This window comes from Oncorhynchus tshawytscha, linkage group LG25 (genome assembly GCF_018296145.1).
Source record: "Oncorhynchus tshawytscha isolate Ot180627B linkage group LG25, Otsh_v2.0, whole genome shotgun sequence".
NCBI classification, from domain to species: Eukaryota; Metazoa; Chordata; class Actinopteri; order Salmoniformes; family Salmonidae; genus Oncorhynchus; species Oncorhynchus tshawytscha.
In genome coordinates this window covers 34,294,534-34,316,742 of record NC_056453.1, presented here as the reverse complement: position 1 = coordinate 34,316,742, position 22,209 = coordinate 34,294,534, and the positions used below count along the sequence as shown (strand labels likewise).

General features: G+C 39.4%; 2 protein-coding genes across 5 annotated transcripts in view; both read right to left on the bottom strand.

Annotated features, from left to right (window-relative positions):
• Positions 1-15,545, bottom strand: part of bmp5 (bone morphogenetic protein 5) — a 34,789-nt gene extending 19,244 nt beyond the window's left edge. The window contains exons 1-2 of the mRNA XM_024388295.2: positions 14,455-15,545; positions 9,075-9,267 (exon numbers count right to left, since the gene is read on the bottom strand). Of these exons, the coding sequence (XP_024244063.1) occupies positions 9,075-9,267; positions 14,455-14,950 (689 nt within the window). The 5' untranslated portion in view covers positions 14,951-15,545. The remainder of the gene's footprint in view (positions 1-9,074; positions 9,268-14,454) is intronic.
• Positions 15,546-17,956: 2,411 nt separating this feature from the next.
• col21a1 (collagen, type XXI, alpha 1) overlaps positions 17,957-22,209 on the bottom strand; it is a 45,907-nt gene continuing 41,654 nt past the window's right edge. For 3 of the 4 annotated variants that reach the window (XM_024388291.2, XM_024388293.2, XM_024388292.2), the window contains 4 exons: positions 22,117-22,171; positions 21,838-22,032; positions 21,009-21,086; positions 17,957-20,077 (listed from right to left, as the gene is read on the bottom strand). In XM_024388291.2, the coding sequence (XP_024244059.1) occupies positions 19,887-20,077; positions 21,009-21,086; positions 21,838-22,032; positions 22,117-22,171 (519 nt within the window). In that variant the 3' untranslated portion in view covers positions 17,957-19,886. Of the gene's footprint in view, positions 20,078-21,008; positions 21,087-21,837; positions 22,033-22,116; positions 22,172-22,209 lie in introns of those variants that run through there. The other variant, XM_024388294.2, reaches the window with a different exon arrangement.

Here is a 22,209-nt window from a genome sequence, read left to right as displayed (position 1 = left end):
TCAAAGTTGATCTTCATTCCTCCTAATCTTCACTCTCCTTAAACTGATGAGAACATAGGCTATAGGCTAGTCCATGCGCAAGAAGTGCGTTTTTTGGACTAGGCCTAATCCTTTCCCAAAAATCGGAAGAAGCCTTTGACTCTTCTTCTGAACTGCCACCTACACAGCACAGCCACTGGCCAGGCAGCACATAAACACGTTTTTGATCAGCAAGAGCAGAGCAGGCAGGGGCTCAGGGTTGGAATATCCATTGCGGTGTGTAATGCAGCCTAGTTTAATTACACCGTCACAGCAGCTATTTTCGAAATGTAACTTTACTCTGTGATTCTCCGAGCGTGCACTTCGTAGACTACAGCCTATATGGAAAATCTGATTGAGACCACAGTAAATAGCCTATAGGCGCAATTGATATTGCACGTCCAGCGGAGAATCATAGATGAGGGGTGGCATCGGGCACACATCGATATATAACCTAATAAGCAACTAATTGTAAAAATATGTTTTTTAACCAAATACAAATGACTCTGACTAGATTTAAAAAAGACTAAACCTTCTCATGTCTAGACTTAAAAAAGACTAAACCCTCCTCTGACTATATTTTAAAAAGACTAAACCCTCCTCTGACTATATTTAAAAAAGACTAAACCCTCCTCTGACTATATTTAAAAAAGACTAAACCCTCCCCTTGACTGAAATTGAAAAAGCATGGCCCTCTCCATTTTCCTCCAGGTAACCATTCTGTAACTTTCGATTCATGCCTAATGACTCTTTGGCCAGATTAGAGACAATCTGTTTTCACAACCGCACAATGTATGGACAGGCAGGATATTAATCAACCAGTCACATACTCAAGGTCATAATTTCCAAGTAGTGAAAAAAACATTAAAGTTACAAATGTGTCTTTGTTCTACCACACATTTAAAGTGCTATGTGTCTGAGCAGTTTAGAGCCATCTTTATGAGTGCTTCTTGGGGGAGGAGCAGAGAAAGGAGGTGCTGAACTGTGAAACTCTGAATAAGTTTTATCCAGCAGAAAAATAACAGTTAGGACCTAAGAAGCTAAATGTGTGGTGTGTGATGGCTCCAGACCTGGGTGAGCTATAAAGGTGACCGTGATGACTGGGGCCCAGGGCTTCAGATGGGAGAGTTTATTGACTAGGACCTCCAGAAAAGCCCAAGAGGGCCATATCTCCCCTTCAATCACCCGCACACATATTTGGCCAGTGAATGTGGGCCCTGCTTTAAGTAGACCCCTGTGTGTTCAGCTATGTCACTGCTTCCCACTTCCAGAACAGCTTTTGAGAGAAGCAGGTAGGCATAAGGGTTACCATGGGAACCCCCTAGGCAGCTCCTATTGGGCCAATATGGCTTCAACTGAACGGGAATGCAACAAGTCGCCTGATAGTTAACACAGAGCAGGAGGACTGATAACTGATGGATTTCTGAGGCTTCACAAGTGGTGAACTTGCTAATGGAAAAGCTTTATCCAAGAACTATATTTGTGAGCCCCTGGTGTGGTGAGAATGAGACAGAACAGGGTTTGAGATACAGTTTGTGAACCTCATCATTGTATCTAGTCAGTCAGCTGAAAGGAGAGCAATGTAGAACACTTTTAGACCAGGCAAAGATCAACTGTAGAATTCATACATATTCATACATACATATTTACTTAACATGCAAATGTATGTTTGTTCTAAAGTTTCAGTAACTTATTAAAACCTATTTTTCATGTCCAAATACAAATAAAGTCAAAGTATGTTTGGTCTTAATTAATTAAAAGAAAAACCTGATTGGGACAGAATGTTTGCGTAACCATGTCCATTAAGCTGTGTTTACACAAGCAGTCCAATCAGATCTTTTGCCAATAATTGGTCATTTTAACAATCAGATCTTTAGCCCATATTTGGTCATTTGAACAATCAGATATTTTGCCCATATTTGGGTAAACGATCAGAATTGGGCTGCCTGTGTCAACCCAGCCTTTATTGCCTCCTTTGTTGTTTGCTTCATCTTCATTGGATTGTTTCATGACTCACCACACTGTGTAGGCTACTGATTGCATTTACCACAGCTAAAACTCTCTTTCCATGGAAGACGTATAATATAAATACCACAATGGATGTTTCTAGTCAATAAAATAAAATAACCTTAATCTAGATCCTCCATTTGGAATCAAAGTTAAGATAAAACAAAAGTATAGCTCCTAATGATAATATATTTGTGACAAGCTTCATTTCGTGGCAATTCTTATTACTTTGTCACTTACTGCTCTGCAATATCTATCTATTGCCTAAATGTTTGTATCAGGTCATGATTTGATATTTCAAAGGAGACAAATAAAATATTGAAGATACTCAAAACAAGCTGATTAATCAAGGAAAATACCCTCTAAACTTTAGAGATGGGCTAGTGTAAACATGCCCTTTATTTTCTGTCTGATTGCCTGCCACAAGTGTTTCACAGTATCGTGCAGGTGTTAAAGGGACATTTGAAAGCCTCCCTTGGAGAAAGCCTCCCTTGGAGAAAGCCTCCCTTGGAGAAAGCCTCCCTTGGAGAAAGCCTCCCTTGGAGAAAGCCTCCCTTGGAGAAAGCCTCCCTTGGAGAAAGCCTCCCTTGGAGTTGATTGATTGACTGATTAAGAGCACAAGATTGGATAGTGCTAGAGGTTCCAAGTGTGGCTTCCGATTTAAGGCCAATTTATGCTTGATCTCCAAATGCGGTTGGAGGTTCCGTATGGACGGTGTGACACAATTGTGGAGCCGCTGGAGGCATGCAGAGGCCATTGAGGTCCGTACCGCATTGCTGTGCGCCTCCCAAATTTTGCAACAATGAGGATGGCTCTGTATTGCTCCGTATAGCTCCGCATTGACATGATTGGTTAAAGAATGGTAGGGGCGGGAGGTCCTGTGTCAACACAAACTCACTTCGTTAACAACTTCCTTCACAACAACTCTGCTTCATAAAGCACAATACGTATGAATGCCCTGACTTCTGCAGAAGCTGCATCACAGTAAACGCTGTAAAGCCACTGCAGATTGACCATGCATAGCCTTTTAGGGAGAGCCGCTCATAGATGTTATGCTCTACAGATGTAGAATATGTTGCAAGGAAAGCTCAGGCTTGAATGCCTCGTGCCCTTTAGGGAATGTACAGCATTAGTGGGGGATGCTCTAACGGAAGATTGTGTTTGTTTTTTATGATTATGTCTTGTAATTTAGTATTTGTATTGTGTTTTGTATTGACGTGTGTGTTTGTATTGTGCAGGGCTCATTTGTAAAAGAGACTTGGTCTCAATATGACACCCTGTAAAAATAGGTGAAGAAAAAGTATAAAATGTGATTGATTGGATTTATTGATTAATTAATTAGTTAATTAATTAATGCATTTATTCATTCATCCATTCATTTGAAAATACATTTACATCCATATCACTGAGGTATTACATCTCACATATGATAAAGTCATGTTTTCCATTCTCAAACTTTCCAATTTAAAAACCCAAATCAGCAACCATTTTGGATCTCTAACTGGCAAAAAGACCAGGGCAGAACAAGGCAAACTGGTTTGTAAACTCACATGGCTGCATCTTTTATGTACAGTGATTCAGGATGCCTTTAAACAGTAATAGGGGACATTTGAGATGGCTGTTTCCTCTCAGTTAAACAGAATAAGATGTGCTTTCACTTCCCTTCGTATAGGCGTTTGATTGAGGAATCCACCACTCTAAACCATAGAATGATCAATTACATGCAGTAGCAAATTCAGTTCATAACATAGTTTGATTTAGACCAAATGTACAGTGACCGTCTAAAGAGGTATAAAACTGGATGTCAAGGATACTCTACTGTGCATAGTACTGTTTTAGAAAAAAAAGATTGTGGAACTCATTCCAAAGGTGGCATTCAATATAATCTGTTTCTGTGGAGGGACTTTTAAATGCCCATGACTGAATGTATATTCCATTTCACAAGAATTTACAAGGTAATGATATACTTCATATAAAAACATTTTTATAGGATGGATGATTTACAGAGTCAAATTGAAAAGCAGCTGGTCATGATTTGATATTTCGAAGGAGACAAATGACCTTCTTGAAGCTACTCGGAACAAGCTGATTAATCAAGAAAAAATACCCTCTAAACTTCAGCGATGTACTTATATAAACAGGATGTCCTTTATTTTATGCCTGATTGCCTGACACAAGTGTTTCACAGAACCGTGCAGGTTTTAAAGGGCCATTTAAAAGCCTCCCTTGGAGTAAGCTGTCACAAGCATGTCCCCAAACCTGGATGCTCAGCTTTAGATAATGATCTAAAGATATCCACGCCCAAAATTCCAAACTTTCAAATGCATTCACATCAAATCAAATCAAATGTTGTTTTTCACATGCGTCGAATACAACAGGTGTAAACGTTACTGTGAAATGCTTACTTGCAAGCCCTTAACCAACAATGACATTTTAAGAAAATAGAGTTAAGAAAATGTGAAAATGTGCAGATGTGTTCTTGCCTACCCTTACCACCGGGAGACGACTCATCAGGAAGTCCAGGATCCAATTGCAGAGGGAGGTGTTTAGTACCAGGGTTCTTAGCTTAGTGATGAGCTTTGTGGGCACTATGGTGTTGAACGCTGAGCTGCAGTCAATGAACAGCTTTCTCACATACTGTAGGTGTTCCTTTTGTCCAGGTGGAAAAGGGCAGTGTTGTGTGCGATTGAGATTGTGTCATCTGTGGATCTGTTGGGTTGGTATGTGATTTGGAGTGGGTCTAGGGTTTCCAGGATGATGGTGTTGATGTGAGCCATGGCTAGCCTTTCAAAGCCCTTCATAGCTTCCGTCCTGAGTGCTACAGGGAGGTAGTCATTTAGGGAGGTTACCTTCGATTCCTTGAGCACAGGGACAATGGTGGTCTGCTTGAAACATGTAGGTATTACAGATCCGGTCAGGGAGAAGTTGAAAATGTCAGTGAAGACACTTGCCAGTTGGTCAGTGTATGCTCTGAGACAAGTCCTGGTAATCCGTCTGGCCCCGCGGTCTTGTGAATGTTGAACTGTTTAAAGGTATTGGTCACATCGGCTACGGAGAGCATGATCACTGATCACAGTGTCCGGAATAGCTGGTGCTCTCATACATGCTTCAGTGTTGCTTGCCTCGAACAGACCATAAAAGGGATTTAGACCGTTTGATAGGCTTGCGTCACTGGGCAGCTCAAGGCTGTTTTTCGCTTTGTAGTCCGTAATAGTTTGCAAGCCCTGCCACATCCGATGAGCGTCAGAGCCGGTGTACTAGGATTCCATCTTAGTCCTGTATTGACACTTTGCCTGTTTGATGGTTCATCTGAGGGCTGTCATGACGTTGGCATGTGGGTAAGGTTTATGACCCCCCCATAAATACCTTTCTCCCTTCCCTCTCTCTTGACTATACAGAGGGACTCTTGAATAGCCTTTGTTAAACAGAGATTCTGGGAACATCAGAAGGTGGGGGAAATGAACCATATTTTGGTAATCCAGCCAGTTGAACATATGCGTTGGTACTTAATGAATATGATGTCAGTTCAGTTGTCATCTGAGACATTCTCATCAATGATATGATGACATAAACGGTACAGTGGAAAGTCTACACATTATAGTTATTAGATTCACATGGAATTGTGTGCAATTTAAATGTTTGAATATGAAATTATTTGGGAGGGGATGAAATGTGATTTTATATTCTAAAATGTGAGAATTGGGTTTTCATGAATGAATTAGGCCCGACTCAGTGGTCCGCCCACGTGAAGAGACACTGGTTATAAACTATGAAACACGCCCTCCTCTCCCTTCCTATATAAAACCTTGACGACAATATAACTTTCTGTTCCGGGTACATTAGGATGACATTCCGATGTCAGAAGGGTTCAGATAATAACTACAGAACGAAGCCAATCTCAGTGTGAGCTTTGGTTGCGAATGGTATGAACTTTGAACTCTTATTCACTACAGAAGTGATACCTCCTAGCTGTTGAGTTAGCAACAGCAGCTGCAAACGTGGGCTAGGAAAGAACAGAGTATCCCGTCTACCACACAACAACGTTATTACAATTTACCACCAGAGACATTCTTCAAAGGACAAAGGACTCTGTTGGGCAACACGGCCTTCTATCTACCACCAGCCTACCGAAGTGCAGCTCAGAGTAAATATTTATTCCATTTTCCTTTTCCAAATGGGCGGTAATTTAGAATGCATAAGATACTGTATTTCCGAGACATCATTTCTCCCTTTTTCTTCCGTCTTTCCGCTCTTTCACTCAAACCCAACCCCCTTTTCTTTGGATAACCAGCTGTCATATCTGTTCTGTCCGCTAGGTACGCTTTCCTTTATGACATAATTTGTAATCAAGGTATGATTCATTCTGTGTATATGTAATTCTGTGTGATTAGTTAGGTATTTAGTAAATAAATAATTAAACCCAATTTTGTGTTGCTGATTCAACTTGTTAGCCAGGGTGTTTGTGAAGATAACCAAGAATTTACAACTTTCATATGAGACTGAAATAAGCTGACGGTATTGATATTGACTGCTATTGATGTAAAATATTACTAGGTCTTTAAGAATTGATTCGGAATATAACTGCTCTATAAATATTATTTCGTGGTGCCCCGACTTTCTAGTTAATTACATTTACATGATTAGCTCAATCAAGTAATATTAATTACAGAGAAAGGATTTTTATAGAATAGCATGTCATATCACTTAATCCGGCAGAGCCAAAGACATGACAGGGCATAGCAGGATTTCTTATAAGATTAGTCTCCTGCTCCTTCAAAACGGCAACTCTAGCCTTTAGCTCGGTGCTAATGTTGCCGGTTATCCATGGCTTCTGGTTGGGATATGAATGTTCTGTGACTGTGGGGATGATGTCGTCGATACACTTATTGATGAAACCGATTACTGAGGTGGTATACTCCTCAATGCCATTGGATGAATCCCAGAACATATTCCAGTCTGTGAAAGCAAAACAGTCCTGTTGCGTAGCATCTGCGTCATCTGACCGATTCCATATTGATCGAGTCACTGGTACTTGTATAATTATTGTCAAATTTGCCAAATGGAGGTTGAGGGAGTACGTGTACGTGTCTCTTTGTGTGGAGTAAAGGTGGTCTAGAGTTTTTTTTCTCCCTCTGGTTGCATATGACATGCTGGTATAATGAGGTACAACAGATTTAAGTTTATCTGTATTAAAGTCCCCAAACACTAGGAGCGCTGCTTCTGGATGAGCATTTTCTTGTTTTCTTATGGCCTTATACATCTTGTTGAGTGCAGTCTTTGTGCGAGAGTCGGTTTGTGGTGGTAAATAGACGGCTATGAAAAATATAGATGAAAACTCTCTTGGTAGATAGTGTTGTCTACAGCTTATCATGAGGTACTCTACCTCAGACAAGCAATACCCAGAGACTACCTTAATATTAGACATTGCACACTAGCTGTTATTGACAAGTAGACACACACCCCTGCCCGTCATTTTACCGCACATAGATGTTCTGTCCTGCCGATGCATGGAAAACCCAGTCAACTGTATATTATCTGTGTCGTCGTTCAGCCACGACTCGGTGAAACCTAAGATATTACAGTTTTTAATGTCCATTGGTAGGATAGTCTCGAACGGAGCTCATCCTGTTTATTCTCCAGTGATTGCACGTTGGCTAATATAACAGATGGTAGAGGGGGCTTACACACTCATTGACAAATTCTTACAAGGCACACTAATCTGTGCCCCCTATATTTCCGTCTTTTCTTCATAAGAATGACGGGATTTGGGATCCGCCATAAGAGATGGTAGCATCAACATTATGTACAAAAAAGTTACAAACAATGCGGAAAAAAAACACAAAATAGCACAATTGGTTAGGACCCCGTAAAACGGCAGCCATCCCCGTCAGCGCCATTATCAGTTTCAAAGCTGATTCAAAACTAATTTAAGCTGTGTTCAATTTCATAAAATGTTAGGTTCACTCTAAGACCATGGTTATTGGAAGATTGGGTGATTGGTCGATTGGAAGATTGTGTGACTGGTAGATTGGTTGATTGGTAGATTGGTAGATTGATTGACTGGTTGATTGGTAGATTGGTAGATTAGTAGATTGGAAAATTGTTTGATTGGTTGTTTGGTGGATTGGAAGATTGGTGGGTTGATTGATTGATTGATTGATTGGTTGGTTGATTGGTAAATTGGAAGAAAGACTGAAATATTGACTGATCTGTTTGGAAGATTAGTTGATCGATAGATTGGTTGATTGATAGATTGATTGATTGGAAGATTGCTTAATTGGTAGATTAAACGATTGGTTGGTTGATTTATTGGTTGATTGGTACGTTGATTGAATTATTGATTGAATGTTTAATTGATTGGATTTATCAATGAATTCATTTGAACATACATTTACAGCCATGTCACTTAGATATTAGATCAGACATGTGATAAAGACAGTTCTTCCATTCTCAAAATATCCAATATAAAACCCAAATCAGCAACCATTTTGGTTCTCTAACTGGCAAAAAGGCCAAGGCAGAACAAGGCAAACTGGTTTGTAAACTCACATGGCTGCATCTTTTATGTACAGTGATTCAGGATGCCTATAAACAGTTATAGGGGACATTTGAGATGGCTGTTTCCTCTCAGTTAAACAGAATAAGATGTGCTTTCACTTCCCTTCGTATAGGCGTTTGATTGAGGAATCCACCACTCTAAACGATAGAATGATCAATTACATGCAGTAGCAAATTCAGTTCATAACATAGTTTGATTTAGACCAAATGTACAGTGACCGTCTAAAGAGGTATACAACTGGATGTCAAGGATACTCTACTGTGCATAGTACTGTTATAGAAAAAAAAGATTGTGGAACTTATGAATCATAAATATACAGTTCACCCTATTCCAAAGGTAGCAGTCAATATAATCTGTTTCTGTTTCTGGACTTTAAAATGTCCATAACTGAATGTATATACAATTTCAGAAGAATTGAAAAGGTAATGATATACCTCATATTTAATTGGGATGATTTGGGGTGTTAAAATGAAGAGCAGCTGGAGCTTACTTGTTTTGATATTCCTTGATGACCTGGTGGATGGTGACCTTCAGGGTAATGTTCTCATAGCGAGGAGGACTGCCATCTTTGTAGATCCGAAACTCAGCAGCAGTCACCGCCTCCCCCTCTGGGATCTGAGTCAAGTCAAAACGGAACTCCTTGTAGTGTCTTCGCTGATGGGAGAAATCTTTGTCTTTCTCCACTGAAAAAGAAGACAGTATGGTCCATGAGGACTAAATAGAGGACTTGCATAACTGCATAACATGTTGAGAGGAAATGTATAAACCTTATTCAGATCAGTGATTATTATTACCGATATCTTCCTCCCTGATACACAATAGATCCAAAATGTGTTGCAAAGCGACAGAATGTGGTGTGACAGCAGTAACCTACCTAACTGAAAAAAAAGTAATTTATCAAAACTTTTCACATTCCAAAAGCCAATCCAAACATTTTGACTCCCAACAAAAGCACTCTCCAGTCCATTCAATCAGTCAACTGAGTACAAGTAGAAGTTTCCAGACAGGCCCTCCACTGTGTGCCGCACAACATTCTCTGCCGATGATGAATGGGCTGTCAGTTATAAAAAACAGGGTGATTTCAATAATTGAAAGTTACTTTCGTCTGCCCCTCCACGTGAGAAAAAGAGATCAGACAGACTTTTTTTTTTACATGATTTGAGTGACTGCTTTGACCTCATTTACCAACCTAATATTGATCTCCTGTAGTTCCCATATAACATATTGGCTATGTTTGATACAAGAAACCCATATTAAGATACAAGGAACCCATATTAATCTTTGTCTGATATATTTGTTTAAACTTGTTTCATAGGAGGACATTAGAAAATGTGCACATTTCCAATTTACAAAAATTATAAATGCAGGTGTAGCATCTTCATTTAACTAATATTGTCACCACTGGCGGTCGTGCCTTTTAAGATTAGGGAGGACAAATTGTTTTAATGAGCATGGTTTTATTTCTATTACAGCATTATTGGATGATACTCTAATTTGCCCTATTCCCATCATGAGGTTGTTACAACTTAGCATGAAAATTAAAGTTTATAACGTTGGTGCACAGGTCGAGAGACAAATTGGAGTAATCAAGATGACAGACAGTGACACATTCAATACTGCCTTGCACACTCTTGACTGCATCTAGCTGATCTGGGGTGTAATCATTAGTCCAAATAGTTTCAAAATGTTTCTCCTCCTCTCAACCTTCACTCTTTGCTTGTGGACTTCAGTGCACAACACAATAGCTGTGACCCAAGGGCAAAAAACTCTCCAAGCCAAACCTTCATACCATAACCGCTAACTGCTACACAGCTTACATCGTTGTCACTATATTAACATTATAGTCAACAAACTAGAACTAACACATTAGTAAACCCACAATCTAATCCATATATATAATTGCGAAGTAAGCAGTTTAGCAGTTACACCAGTGGTCCCTGGTGGCAATACATTTATAAAACTGAAAGTTTACCTGGATTTGGAAGAGTTGCAGTGTTTCATAGCCTCACAGCAGTGCTATAGAATATTGGACCTTTGACTTTCATTCTTTTCTCATTCTCAGCTCAAGCTATTTCTCCAACTGTCAATAAGTTCAAATGAACAGAGGACGCGTATCAGAGCTGCGTAGCAATGTCACAATGGGATGCCGGACTATCACGTCTCAGCATATGTGGACTATGATTTACTCTTTAGCCAGCTAGCTAACATACAGTAAATAGCTATCTAGCATTCCTCAATGTTGGAGTCAGGTTGTTGAGCAGGCTAAATGAGCTGCATTACCTAAGTAAGTGAAAGGTAAAACAATAACAAAGAAAATACCATGAAATCTCTCTCTCTCTCTCTCTCTGCTGCTTCTCCTTCATTTTTTAAGAAATGAATTTATTCAAAACTGTTCCAACTATTGTCTTTCTCTCTCTTTGAGTCAACTACTCACCACATTTTATCCACTGTAGTGCTAGCTAGCTATATCTTAGGCTTTCAGTAGGCTACTAGATAAATGATCTGATTCTTTGATTGGATGGCCAACGTGTCAGTTCATACTGCAAGAGCACTGGTAGGCAATTATGAAGTCGTCATAGTTACTGTCTAAGTCTATGAAAGCGGGTGAGAACCATGAGCCTCCTATGTTTTATATTGAAGTCAATGTACCCAGAGGAAGAAGGAAAATAGCTGTCTTCCGGTTACACCATGGTGCTACAGTAGAGGGTTCTGTTAAGGCCACTGTAGACCTTCATTGCAAAACTGAGTAGGATGGTCCTCGCCTTCCTCCTCTGAGGAGCCTCCACTGATAGTCACAGCAAAATAATCCTGCAGCAACATGATTTGAGCATTTAGTCAATAATGTTGCTTTATCAGTGGTTAGGCTATTAGCTGGCCAAATGTAAGCTACATGAAATAGCAAATTTATGTAAATCACAAAGCTCATCTGCATTTCCTGCGGTACAGGAAAATTATCAGCAACAAAATATTGATCAAATTAAGATTGTACATTTGTACTATATTATATGACTGAGAGTTACACTTGACAAACAAAGAAGAGCAGACCTCATTTTGAACCCTGTCTGCAATCAAAGGCATGCCATAATGCAGTCAAGAAGACACAAAGTGACAGCTAACCATCCAACACTTGCTAAATAGCAGCAGAAAAGCATTGATGTTGAGGTGTGTTAGTGTTCTGGCACAGCAAGTGAAATCATACAGCCAGTGAGTCCATTTCACTGATAGTTTATCTACAGTGAAAGTCTGTGGTTACTTAACACAAACAGGCCAGAGGTCAGGCCGTCCTGTTATAGATTGGACTATAGATTGGACTTGCTCCATGATTAGCTTTGGTCAGTAATCGGAAGCAGAAGTGAGGTTGAGTATATAGTATTTCAAGCGTCAGATAGCTGCAGATCAATTCAGAGGGTGGTTTGACTCACTAAAAAGGGTCGGCAACTTAGGCTACCAGACATGTAGCAGTTTCAGTGAATAAACTTTGATGATATTTTGCACAATTGCTCATCATAATGTCTCCCGAGTGGTGCAGTGGTGTAAGGCACTGCATCTCAGTGCATGAGGCATCACTGCAGTTCCTGGTTCGAAACCAGCTGCATCACATCCGGCTGTGATTGGGAGTCCCATAGGCCAGCGCACAATTGGTCCAGTGTTGTCTGGGGTAGGCTGTCATTGTACGTAAGAAATTGCTCTTGCCTGATAAAAATGAATGTTGACAAGAGTGAATATGCATTTTTGTGAATAGCTCACTTAAATGGACTAATAATCATTCATAGTAGTAGTATTATAACAGGCGTCAGTAGTAGCATTAGTGTAGTTAAATCCATTATAGCTGTAGTAGTAATACTTGCGTAAATAGTCTCATTGAACACTTTACCACTGACTGTCCCATGAATGAGAGCACAGAGCATTAAAGGCTGACAGTGAACATGCCATACAGCTCTAAGTGCAAACAGATGGGACTGGCCAAGGTGAGGGATTTTACATCCAACAGCGTGCACACAAATACCTTTTTACATGCTTTCGCTATACAGCACTTATAAGAGCTATATCTCGTATAAGCCTCTTTGTTGTTAAATGTGTTCTCTGTAACTGTAGTTGTTGGTAGATGTGTCTGTATCATTGTAGGATCTTAATTTGACCTGTATTGTCACAGCAAAAATAATCCTGCAGCAACAGGATTTGAACTGTTTAGTCCATAATGTTGCTTAGTCAGTATCTGGTCAAAAGTAGGCTACATGAAAAGTGCAGTTCAGTTAATATAACCTGTGTTAGTGTGGGTTTTCAGTCAATTTCTGAAATCACAAAGCTCCTCTGGATTTCTTGCAGTGCAGGAAAATTCTCAGCAACAAAATAGTGATTTAATTAAGATCCTACATCTGTAAGTGTAGTTTGTGTTTTATCATAGTGGCACATGTGAACAAGTATAACATTTCACTAGCTCCTTTTTTTTTGCTGCTGTTGTACTATTCCTTAAATGCGATATACATTACATTTCACTCTCCTTTGGGATGTAATGTTTAATGAAAAATGACACAAAGACGAATTAACAATGCTACTGCTTTCACATCTTACTTCCCAAATCAACTGCCACGATGAATAAGTGGCGAAAATGTGCAGCCCTCATTCGATCGCTTTCCTTTCTTTAAACAACAGGACGTAATTAAGGCCAATTTAACCAAGGCCAGACGGTCATCTGATAAGTTTGTATGAACTGCGGGTATAAAGGTCAGCGCTACTGAAGAAACAGTGTTAATCATATTTACCAGAACGCCTTTCCTTAGGCTACAATGCGTTTTGACAATTTCAAAAAATATAAATATTCCAATGTGGGCCTTATGAAGTACTTTGATAAACATCTATTCATTCAAAATGTATGTGCTGGATATCTAACATGTGCTGAATGCTTTTGATGTCCCCTTGTCAAATAACCATTGTCCTAGGTTATTCAAATATGAAGGTTTAAGAGAAAAGTCATGCATTTTAAGGGAAGCAAGACTTAGAATGAAATTGCAGTTGAATATTTCAAGATCTCCATAGAGATGAGAATTTGAAGAATGTCCATACAAACAGCTTGTTTGATCAAACCTTATTCAAAGAGCATGGATAAGGTCTTTAAATTATGGGTCGTTTGTGCTTTTACCACTGTTTTACCTTGTAAATATGGTCTGACATTAATATCAGGCATCTCAAAGTCTGAAATAGAAACTGATATTGACATCGAAATAGACTTGAAACATCAACAACAGTATAATGAAAAGTACAGCATTAAGACAAACAGCACAGTGACCTTGAAGAGAACTTGGGAACACTTCTGAGCAGTGTGCCACACTGTTCCTGCTACAGGTGACAAAGGGGAAATGAGTGCCTGATACTACAGGAATAGCCTATAACTTATATTAATTGGAAATCTAACTGAATATCACAATTATCTGCAACAAACTTAATAGCATTGCATATGCTACTGTGGGAGGAACATTTGTTTAACATGTTTAGGGTTTTTATTTTCGTCTAATGAATCCAATCAAATTCAATAAAAATAAACACAGATTCGTGTTAATTTAATCAATGTTGTTAAGTTAGAATTTGTATGAATCTATGTGGTATTTTAAATGTAAAATGAAAACATGGTTTTAAGAGTACGTTTCCAGCATTGAAGGACATATGGACAATATAAGAAAAAGAATAAGCCTATAATATATTAACAAATCTAAATATTAAAATATTAGTAGTGAGAAGGCCATGTGACATTGTTCTAAGGATTAAAAAATACTGTGGTTAATCAGTTACCGCAATATTTGCCATTTTGTGTGCGTTGGAGCGCACGGAACAAATCAGCAAGCTTGAAACCTTTCTCAATTCAATTCGCTTACCTAAGTTGACAAAGCTCATAACCATATCAGCATCGTTTAGAAAGTTGGTGTCGTGAGATGTAGTGAGTGGAGGGCTTTGGCTCGTCAGAGGAGCCGCGCGGTAAGGTTGCGAAACACGAGAGTGTCCCTGCGGAGAGCCGTGGTACCCTTTACGCGAGTTTCCATGAGCCTTCGCGCTGAATCCTTTCCCTGTAACCTCTTGTGTTCTCAACCCTTCTTCCTCCTCAGTAGTCATGGCATTGTACAGGTCAAGCATGAACAGGGGTGCTGAAGATGCTTGTTTTCCTGGAGAAAAGGGCCTTGGACGATGTGGTAAACCCAAAATAGAGAGAATCTCTCTCTGAATCTCTCTCCGTTCATGGTTACGCAATCTCCTGTAAATAAAACTAGAATGCACATGGTTGTCGCCTAAACCACAATGAGCGCAGTATAGAAAACTCAAGCAGCTCCAGAAAAGTCCAAACGTTGCCCGGTTCAAAGAAATGAAAGCTCTCATCCTGCACAATTATGTTTTTGATGATGATGTTACACAAGTATACAGTTGTTACCAATGTATAAAGATGATCTCCATTTAAATGCAAATATCACATTTTCTGAATGTTTTTTTTTTACATCCAGCATAACATAAAGGTTATTATGTCACAACACTTTTAAGGAGAACGTCTGCCTGCAATGACGTTCTTGAACGTCTGCCTGCAATGATGTCTCACATGAACGTATGCTGTGGAGCTGTCCCTTCTCTTCGGCAAAAATAAACACGTTTTTGTTGAAGTTCTTTCCAGTGCTCCGCTTAAATCCAATGTCCCACTGTCACATGTTTCAAAATAGGCGCATCACATGTGGAATTGTTACTTTCTATCGCACCTACACAATAACTTGCAGGTACGCCCATAAAAGTCGAAAAAGCCCAACGCTTTCATTGAATAGGAACATAAAATCCCCTTTGAGTGGAAATCAGTAGACTATATACAGTAAGAGCACCCGTTGCCACTAGTTGCCACGGCGCGTAAAGTTTTTGGGAAAATGTGTTGAAGCTTGTTGTCTATCCAATGAGTCCATCCCATCCAGGAACACGTTTTTGCATCCACCTCTAGCGGCCACAATAAAACTTAACCGACATGAAGATGAATGTGGCAACTCAGATGTGCAAGGGGAGACACTTGAAATCTGAAACCTGTCTTAACAAGTCAAAGAATAACGACACTGCCTTTTAATTACCCCTTCAGGGTTGGCCATATTAGTGCGTTTAAGGAGAGGACATTTGGACAAATGAGTAATTATTGTTCCCAAAATCAAATCTGTACATTCATTGAATCTAGAAATATATCAATCAACGTATATTTTTGACCACCTACAATATTATGTTGATGGTCTTTTAGGACAGGCCCATCTATATTGAACAAACATTTGATATGAATGCAACATGTAAAGTGTTGGTCTCATGTTTTGTGAGATGAAATACAAGATCGCAGAAATGTTCCATACACTAAACTTTTTTTTCTCAAATTTTGTGGCCAAGTTTGTTTACATCCTTGTTAGCGAGCATATCTCATTTGCCAAGATAATCCGTCTACCTGACAGGTGTGGCATATCAAGAAGCTGATTAAACAGCATGATCATTACACAGGTGCACCTTGTGCTGTGGAATATAAAAGGCCACTCTAAAATGTACAGTTTTGTCACATAACACAATGCCACAGATATCTCAAGTTTTGATGGAGCGTGCAACTGGCATGCTGACTGAAGGAATTTTCACCAGAGCTGTTGCTAGTGAATTTAATGTTAATTTCTCTGCCATAGAGAATTTGGCAGTACGTCCAACCGGCCTCACAACCACAGACCACGTGTAACCACGCCAGCCCAGGACCTCCACATCTGGCTTCTTCGCCGGCGGGATCGTCTGAGACCAGCCACCTGGACAACTGATGAAACTGAGGAGCATTTCTGTCAGTAATAAAGGCCTTTTTTGGATGAAAAAAAACCTATTCTGATTGGCTGGGCTTGCCTCCCCAGTGGGGGAGGTAATGTGTAATAAATAGAGTAGGGCCTAATTTATTTATTTCAATTGGCTTTTTTCCATCTATGAACTGAAATTGTCACATGTTGAGTTTATTGTTTTTGTTCATTATTATTTCCTTTTAGCTCCACAAAGTTGCAAATAATTTTTTTCTTAATGAGAAGACTGTAGGCTGGTGAGGTGTGACATGTGCATGAGTTATCCTCACCAACACATGGGGCTGTATGGTCATCATCATTGGACATAGTTAAATAATGGGGTTAGTGCATACATTTTCATACGTACTGGTGCCCTGTGGGAATCAAACATACAACCCTGGCATTGCAGCAACTACGCTCTATCAACTGAACCACACAAGCCCCAGGCATGTGTAAGCCTATGTATGTATACAGGAACGTTTGTGCTATTGATATGGCTGCTAAGATCTCTTGCCAGGTTTGCAATAGTGTATTGATTGGGTATATCATGATATAAATATCCTAACATTCATTTACATCAAAGGCAACACAATTACTTTTCCAATTATGTTCAGACCTACAGTATGTATACACTATTAAAATGTTAACTTTTGAAGGGATTGATAGCAATAGTTACAGGTAAGAACAACCTGTAACCATGCAGTAGGCCTACCTCAGCTTTAATATTACTGATGTACTATCATAGTGTCCAAGCTATCAGTCATTGGTTGGCTCAGGTGCAGCTTAGCAGTGCTGTCAATATTATCCCCAAGACATATACAGTAGCAGCATAAACTGTCCTTCTCCACATTTTCTCCATCAAAGTCTTGGCCTCTAATGGTTGGCTTCGCTATAGTTAGGCTACTCATGGTGATGTATTGGTTGACCTCACTAACTATAGCTAGGCTACGCATGGTGATGTATTGGTTGACCTCGCTAACTATAGCTAGGCTACTCATGGTGATGTATTGGTTGACCTCGCTAACTATAGCTAGGCTGCTCATTAAGATCTATTGGCTGTTTATTCTATGCCTTTGAAGCTGAGTTTCTTTTGAAAAGAGATAGAAATGGTAAATTATTATTATTATTAGCAATCTATAAAGTATTTAATTTTCATTCAATTGACTAAGCATCCCCAATGATTAAGTTATTTCACAGTTTAGTTGCAGAGTTGTAATCCCATGGCGCCATCTAGTGTAGGATGTGTACATCACCTGTTATTGCAGACAGACAGACAGCCATAGACAGACACACAGATGCACACACACACATGCGAGCACACACACGCATTCAGGCTGAGTCATCCGGCAACTGTGATGTGACAGTTGATCAAGATCATACAAAGATGTAAGAGTGTGAGAGTGTTAGGACCATCATTTATCATCCCCAATTACCACCAGTGAGAATTCTGTACTTAAAAGGAAATTCCAACTGTGATTTTGAAACAGAGGGAAATTAATAATATAAGGTAAAAAGTGGTGGAATTAATTTTTTTATTTGCATAAATCACACACAAACACAAAAAAACTTCACGTCATAAAAAAGTTTTAATTAATGATACCAAAAGTCAATACAAAAGTCACCATTACACATACAAAATTAAACACAGCAAAAAAAACGACCATGCTCTCACAGGTAAAGCCCATCAATACACAGTAAATTAGTTCAGTTTTATAAATAACCAAAAATACTTAAACTTGATAGGCTAAGGTAAGACAAGGTACGGTAAGGTAAGGTACTCAGGCACATAAATGTCATATATGCGCGAACAGTAAAACATTTGCAACAGAGCAAACTTCAGATTAAGTCAAGATGTCAACATGTTTCATTTATCCCGCACTCTTTTGGCAGAAAGTAGCTAGGATTTCCCAGGTTTACATTTGTTATAGTAGGTAGGCCTATCCTCTACTCAAGTTTAAAAAAATACTTGTTAATGTATTTTTCATACAATACATAAACTAGTTTTTGTAAAAAAAAAAATGTTTTAAAAGGAATATAAACTGAAATAGCATCGCTGTAATGCACACAGGTTTTAGATTATGTCTTTCATATGTTAATGAATCAAAATGTTTCATAAACATAGCAGCCTCCATTATAGAGATAGTAAGCTCACAGATTTGCCCTGAAACTATGTAATAATTATTTACTTATTTATTACTTTATTTGTCAAATTACAAATTATAATACATTACAGGGTCTATAAACATTTCATAAAAAAATACAAACAAATTTGCTAAACAAATTGAGGGGTGACCATGAAAAAGCACAACTTTTTGGGGTGACCAATCAGAATGTATGGTGCAAAAAACAAACACGTTTTGGGGTGACCAATCAGAAAATCTGGTGCAAAAAATGCCTAATTTTGGGGTGACCCATCAAAAAGTATAGTGCAAAAACACCAACACCAGGGGGCAGTATATGGCAAGAAAATGTACCATCAGCATTGTCCAAGTGGAGTACTAACCCTTTATTCCTGTGTACTTCTGTGAGCAATGTAGAATTCTTTACATTGGATTTTTTGTATTGCTATTTGGCTCAGAATCTAACCAATGCCAACCAAAGCCATCCAAATGTAGGAGCAATTACTATCATTCTTTTAAAGGGATAGTGAAACATTTTTTCATGCTAGCTGTTCCTGTAGACTTCCAGTCATTGTGCTAATGCTAGATAGCAATGGCTCCGGAAACTACCTTCAAACTGCCTGCAGAGACAAATGGTATCCATGAGTTCATCTGACTCTGGGCAAGTACAAAAAGGAAAAAATGTTGTACTATCCCTTTAAAGCAAAATGGAGCCCATGACATAACAAGCAGAATGTGACAAGGACAGAATGAATATGTTTTTTTCCCCTCTAAAGCCGGTTTATACCTGCTGCTAATATGGGTCCTGTGTCCTGATCTTGTCCACATTGTGATTGTTCCCAAATTTTCAGAAATGTAATCTCTTATCCGTCCACTGTGCATGCATTGTGACCAGATTTCCTGGCCCACCCCTGTATGCAAATTATTTCACAGTTATTCTTTCAAAAGAATCTTTATTTATTTTAAGACACATATTGATGACATAAGTCAATGGTGCCATCTGTCCAGATTCGTCTACACAGATATTTCCAAACCCAACGTGTGCCTAACTACCTAAGAAGCTGGTCAGGAAGATTCGATCACAATCAGATCACAGATCACAATCTTATAATTGTCTACACCTGTCTCAAAATGTGGACAAGATCAGGACAAAGGACCAGGTTAGAACCAGGTATAAACTGGGCTTGATAAAGGTCATGAAAGGATGCACATGAGTATCTTTGCTATATACATGTTAAGAGGTACTTCCTGTTTCCGTGACTAATGGGAAACACTGTAAAATGTGATCTTCCTGAGATTGGAAAGATTTGCTGTTTTTCTTTGAGATGTATGCATCTACTTCAGACTGTTTGATTGCCTGCCTGCTGCCATGTTGGGTCAATAGTTTGGTCCTTTACTAAAAGGATCCCTGCTCCTCATCATGACACCGTAACACATGGATAGATGACACACCCCCGGCTGGCCCGGGACCCCAGGGTTACCTCTCTTCCCCTCCTCCCCGTTTAAGCCAGGGGGTCCTGGCTTCCCTGGATGGCCTGGTTTACTGTACCCCTGGGGACCCATTTGACCTAGGAAAGTAGACAATTACAAATTAGATGTTTCTCTTGTGGTTCCAAAACATGTCTTACTTGTTTGCCAACAATTCCTAAACCTGTTCTTTGATCACTTTTGATTGAAAAAGGGTAGCTAAGGTCCCAGAAGGCTTACAATGTGTTTATCTGCAGAAGAGGGGAAAAGGGTCCTAATAGATTTGAAATGAATCCCAGAAAGTACATTCCAACAGCTTGGACACTATGCAGTGACTCAGATGCATCAATCTTAAGAACATTCTCCTGATTCCATTTCTATCTTAACTAAATAGACATTTTTATTTTTTTTACCTTTATTTAACTAGGCAAGTCAATTAAGAACAAATTCTTATTTTCAATGACAGCCTAGGAACAGTGGGTTAACTGCCTGTTCAGGGGTAGAATAACAAATTTGTACCTTGTCAGCTCGGGGATTTGAACTTCCAGCCTTCCGTTTACTAGTCCAACACTCTAACCAATACGCTACCCTGCCGCCCCACATAACTACACTGAGTGAACAAAACATACAGAACACCTTCCTAATATTGAGTTGCACCCTTCCTTTTTCCCCCAGAACTGCCTACATTTTTTGACACAAACCGGTGCACCTGGCACCTACTACCATACCCCGTTCGTTCAAAGGCACTTACATCTTTTGTCTTGCCCATTCACCCTGTGAATGGCACACATACACAAGCCATTTCTCAATTGTCTCAAGGTTTAAAAATACTTCTTTAACCTGTCTCCTTGTCTTCATCTACACTAATTGAAGTGGATTTAACAGGTGACATCAATAAGGGATCTTAGTCTATGTCATGGAAAGAGTAGGTGGTCATAATGTTTTGTATACTCAGTGTATATTGCATTTATCTGATTGGATGTACAGTAGCGTACCATACATAGTAAACATGTATTATATTCCTATTATTACCTGGAGGCCCTGGTGTTCCCGGATCTCCAATCTCTGTTCTTCCTTGACTGCCCTTCTCACCCTTTAATCCAGGATCTCCTGGAAACACAAATAGAATGCAATGTGTTCCAGACAATACAAATAGAATGCAATGTGTTCCAGATGGTACAAATAGAATGCAATGTGTCCCAGACAGTACAAATAGAATGCAATATGTCCCAGACAGTACAAATAGAATGCAATGTGTTCCAGACAGTACAAATAGAATGCAATGTGTTCCAGACAGTACAAATAGAATGCAATGTGTTCCAGACAGTACAAATAGAATGCAATGTGTTCCAGACACTACAAATAGAATGCAATGTGTTCCAGATAGAACAAATAAAATGCAATGTGTTCCAGATAGAACACATAGAAAGCAATGTGTTCCAGACAGTACAAATAGAATGAAATGTGTTCCAGACAGTACAAATAGAATGCAATGTGTTCCAGATAGAACAAATAGAATGCAATGTGTTCCAGATAGAACAAATAGAATGCAATGTGTTCCAGATAGAACAAATAGAAAGCAATGTGTTCCAGACAGTACAAATAGAATGAAATGTGTTCCAGACAGTACAAATAGAATGCAATGTGTTCCAGATAGAACACATAGAATGCAATGTGTTCCAGGCAGTACAAATAGAATGCAATGTGTTCCAGACAGTACAAACACATTTTGAAATCTTATTTGAATAAAGGAAAAAGCTAGGCCTATGTTTATATTCTACTCTACTGTTTACCTGTACATGCTGCACAGGTTAATTGAGTCCTCTGTATTAATTCAGTCCTCTGTAAGCCTATGTATTACCTTTCAAGCCAAGCATCCCAGGATGCCCAGGTCGACCTGGATGGCCTGGCTGTCCACTGGAACCAGGGTTCCCAGGAAAGCCTGTAGATCCTTGGGGCCCAACCGGGCCTGGTACCCCCGGAGTCCCATCCCTGGTCTGACAGTGGTCACAGTTACTCAGCTGCTGGTTACTGAGGAGTAGTGAAGGCATCTCCACTGGGATGAAAACACAATGGAGAGGGCTCAGATATAGGTGTACTACACAGAGCACAGCAATGATCAAACATAATCAATACTCACATCTAAGTACCTCTCTGCATATTTCCTGAATTATTTGCTTGGACATCTCCCTTCCCTGTGGAAATGTGACATGATTGATGGCATCATGCAAAA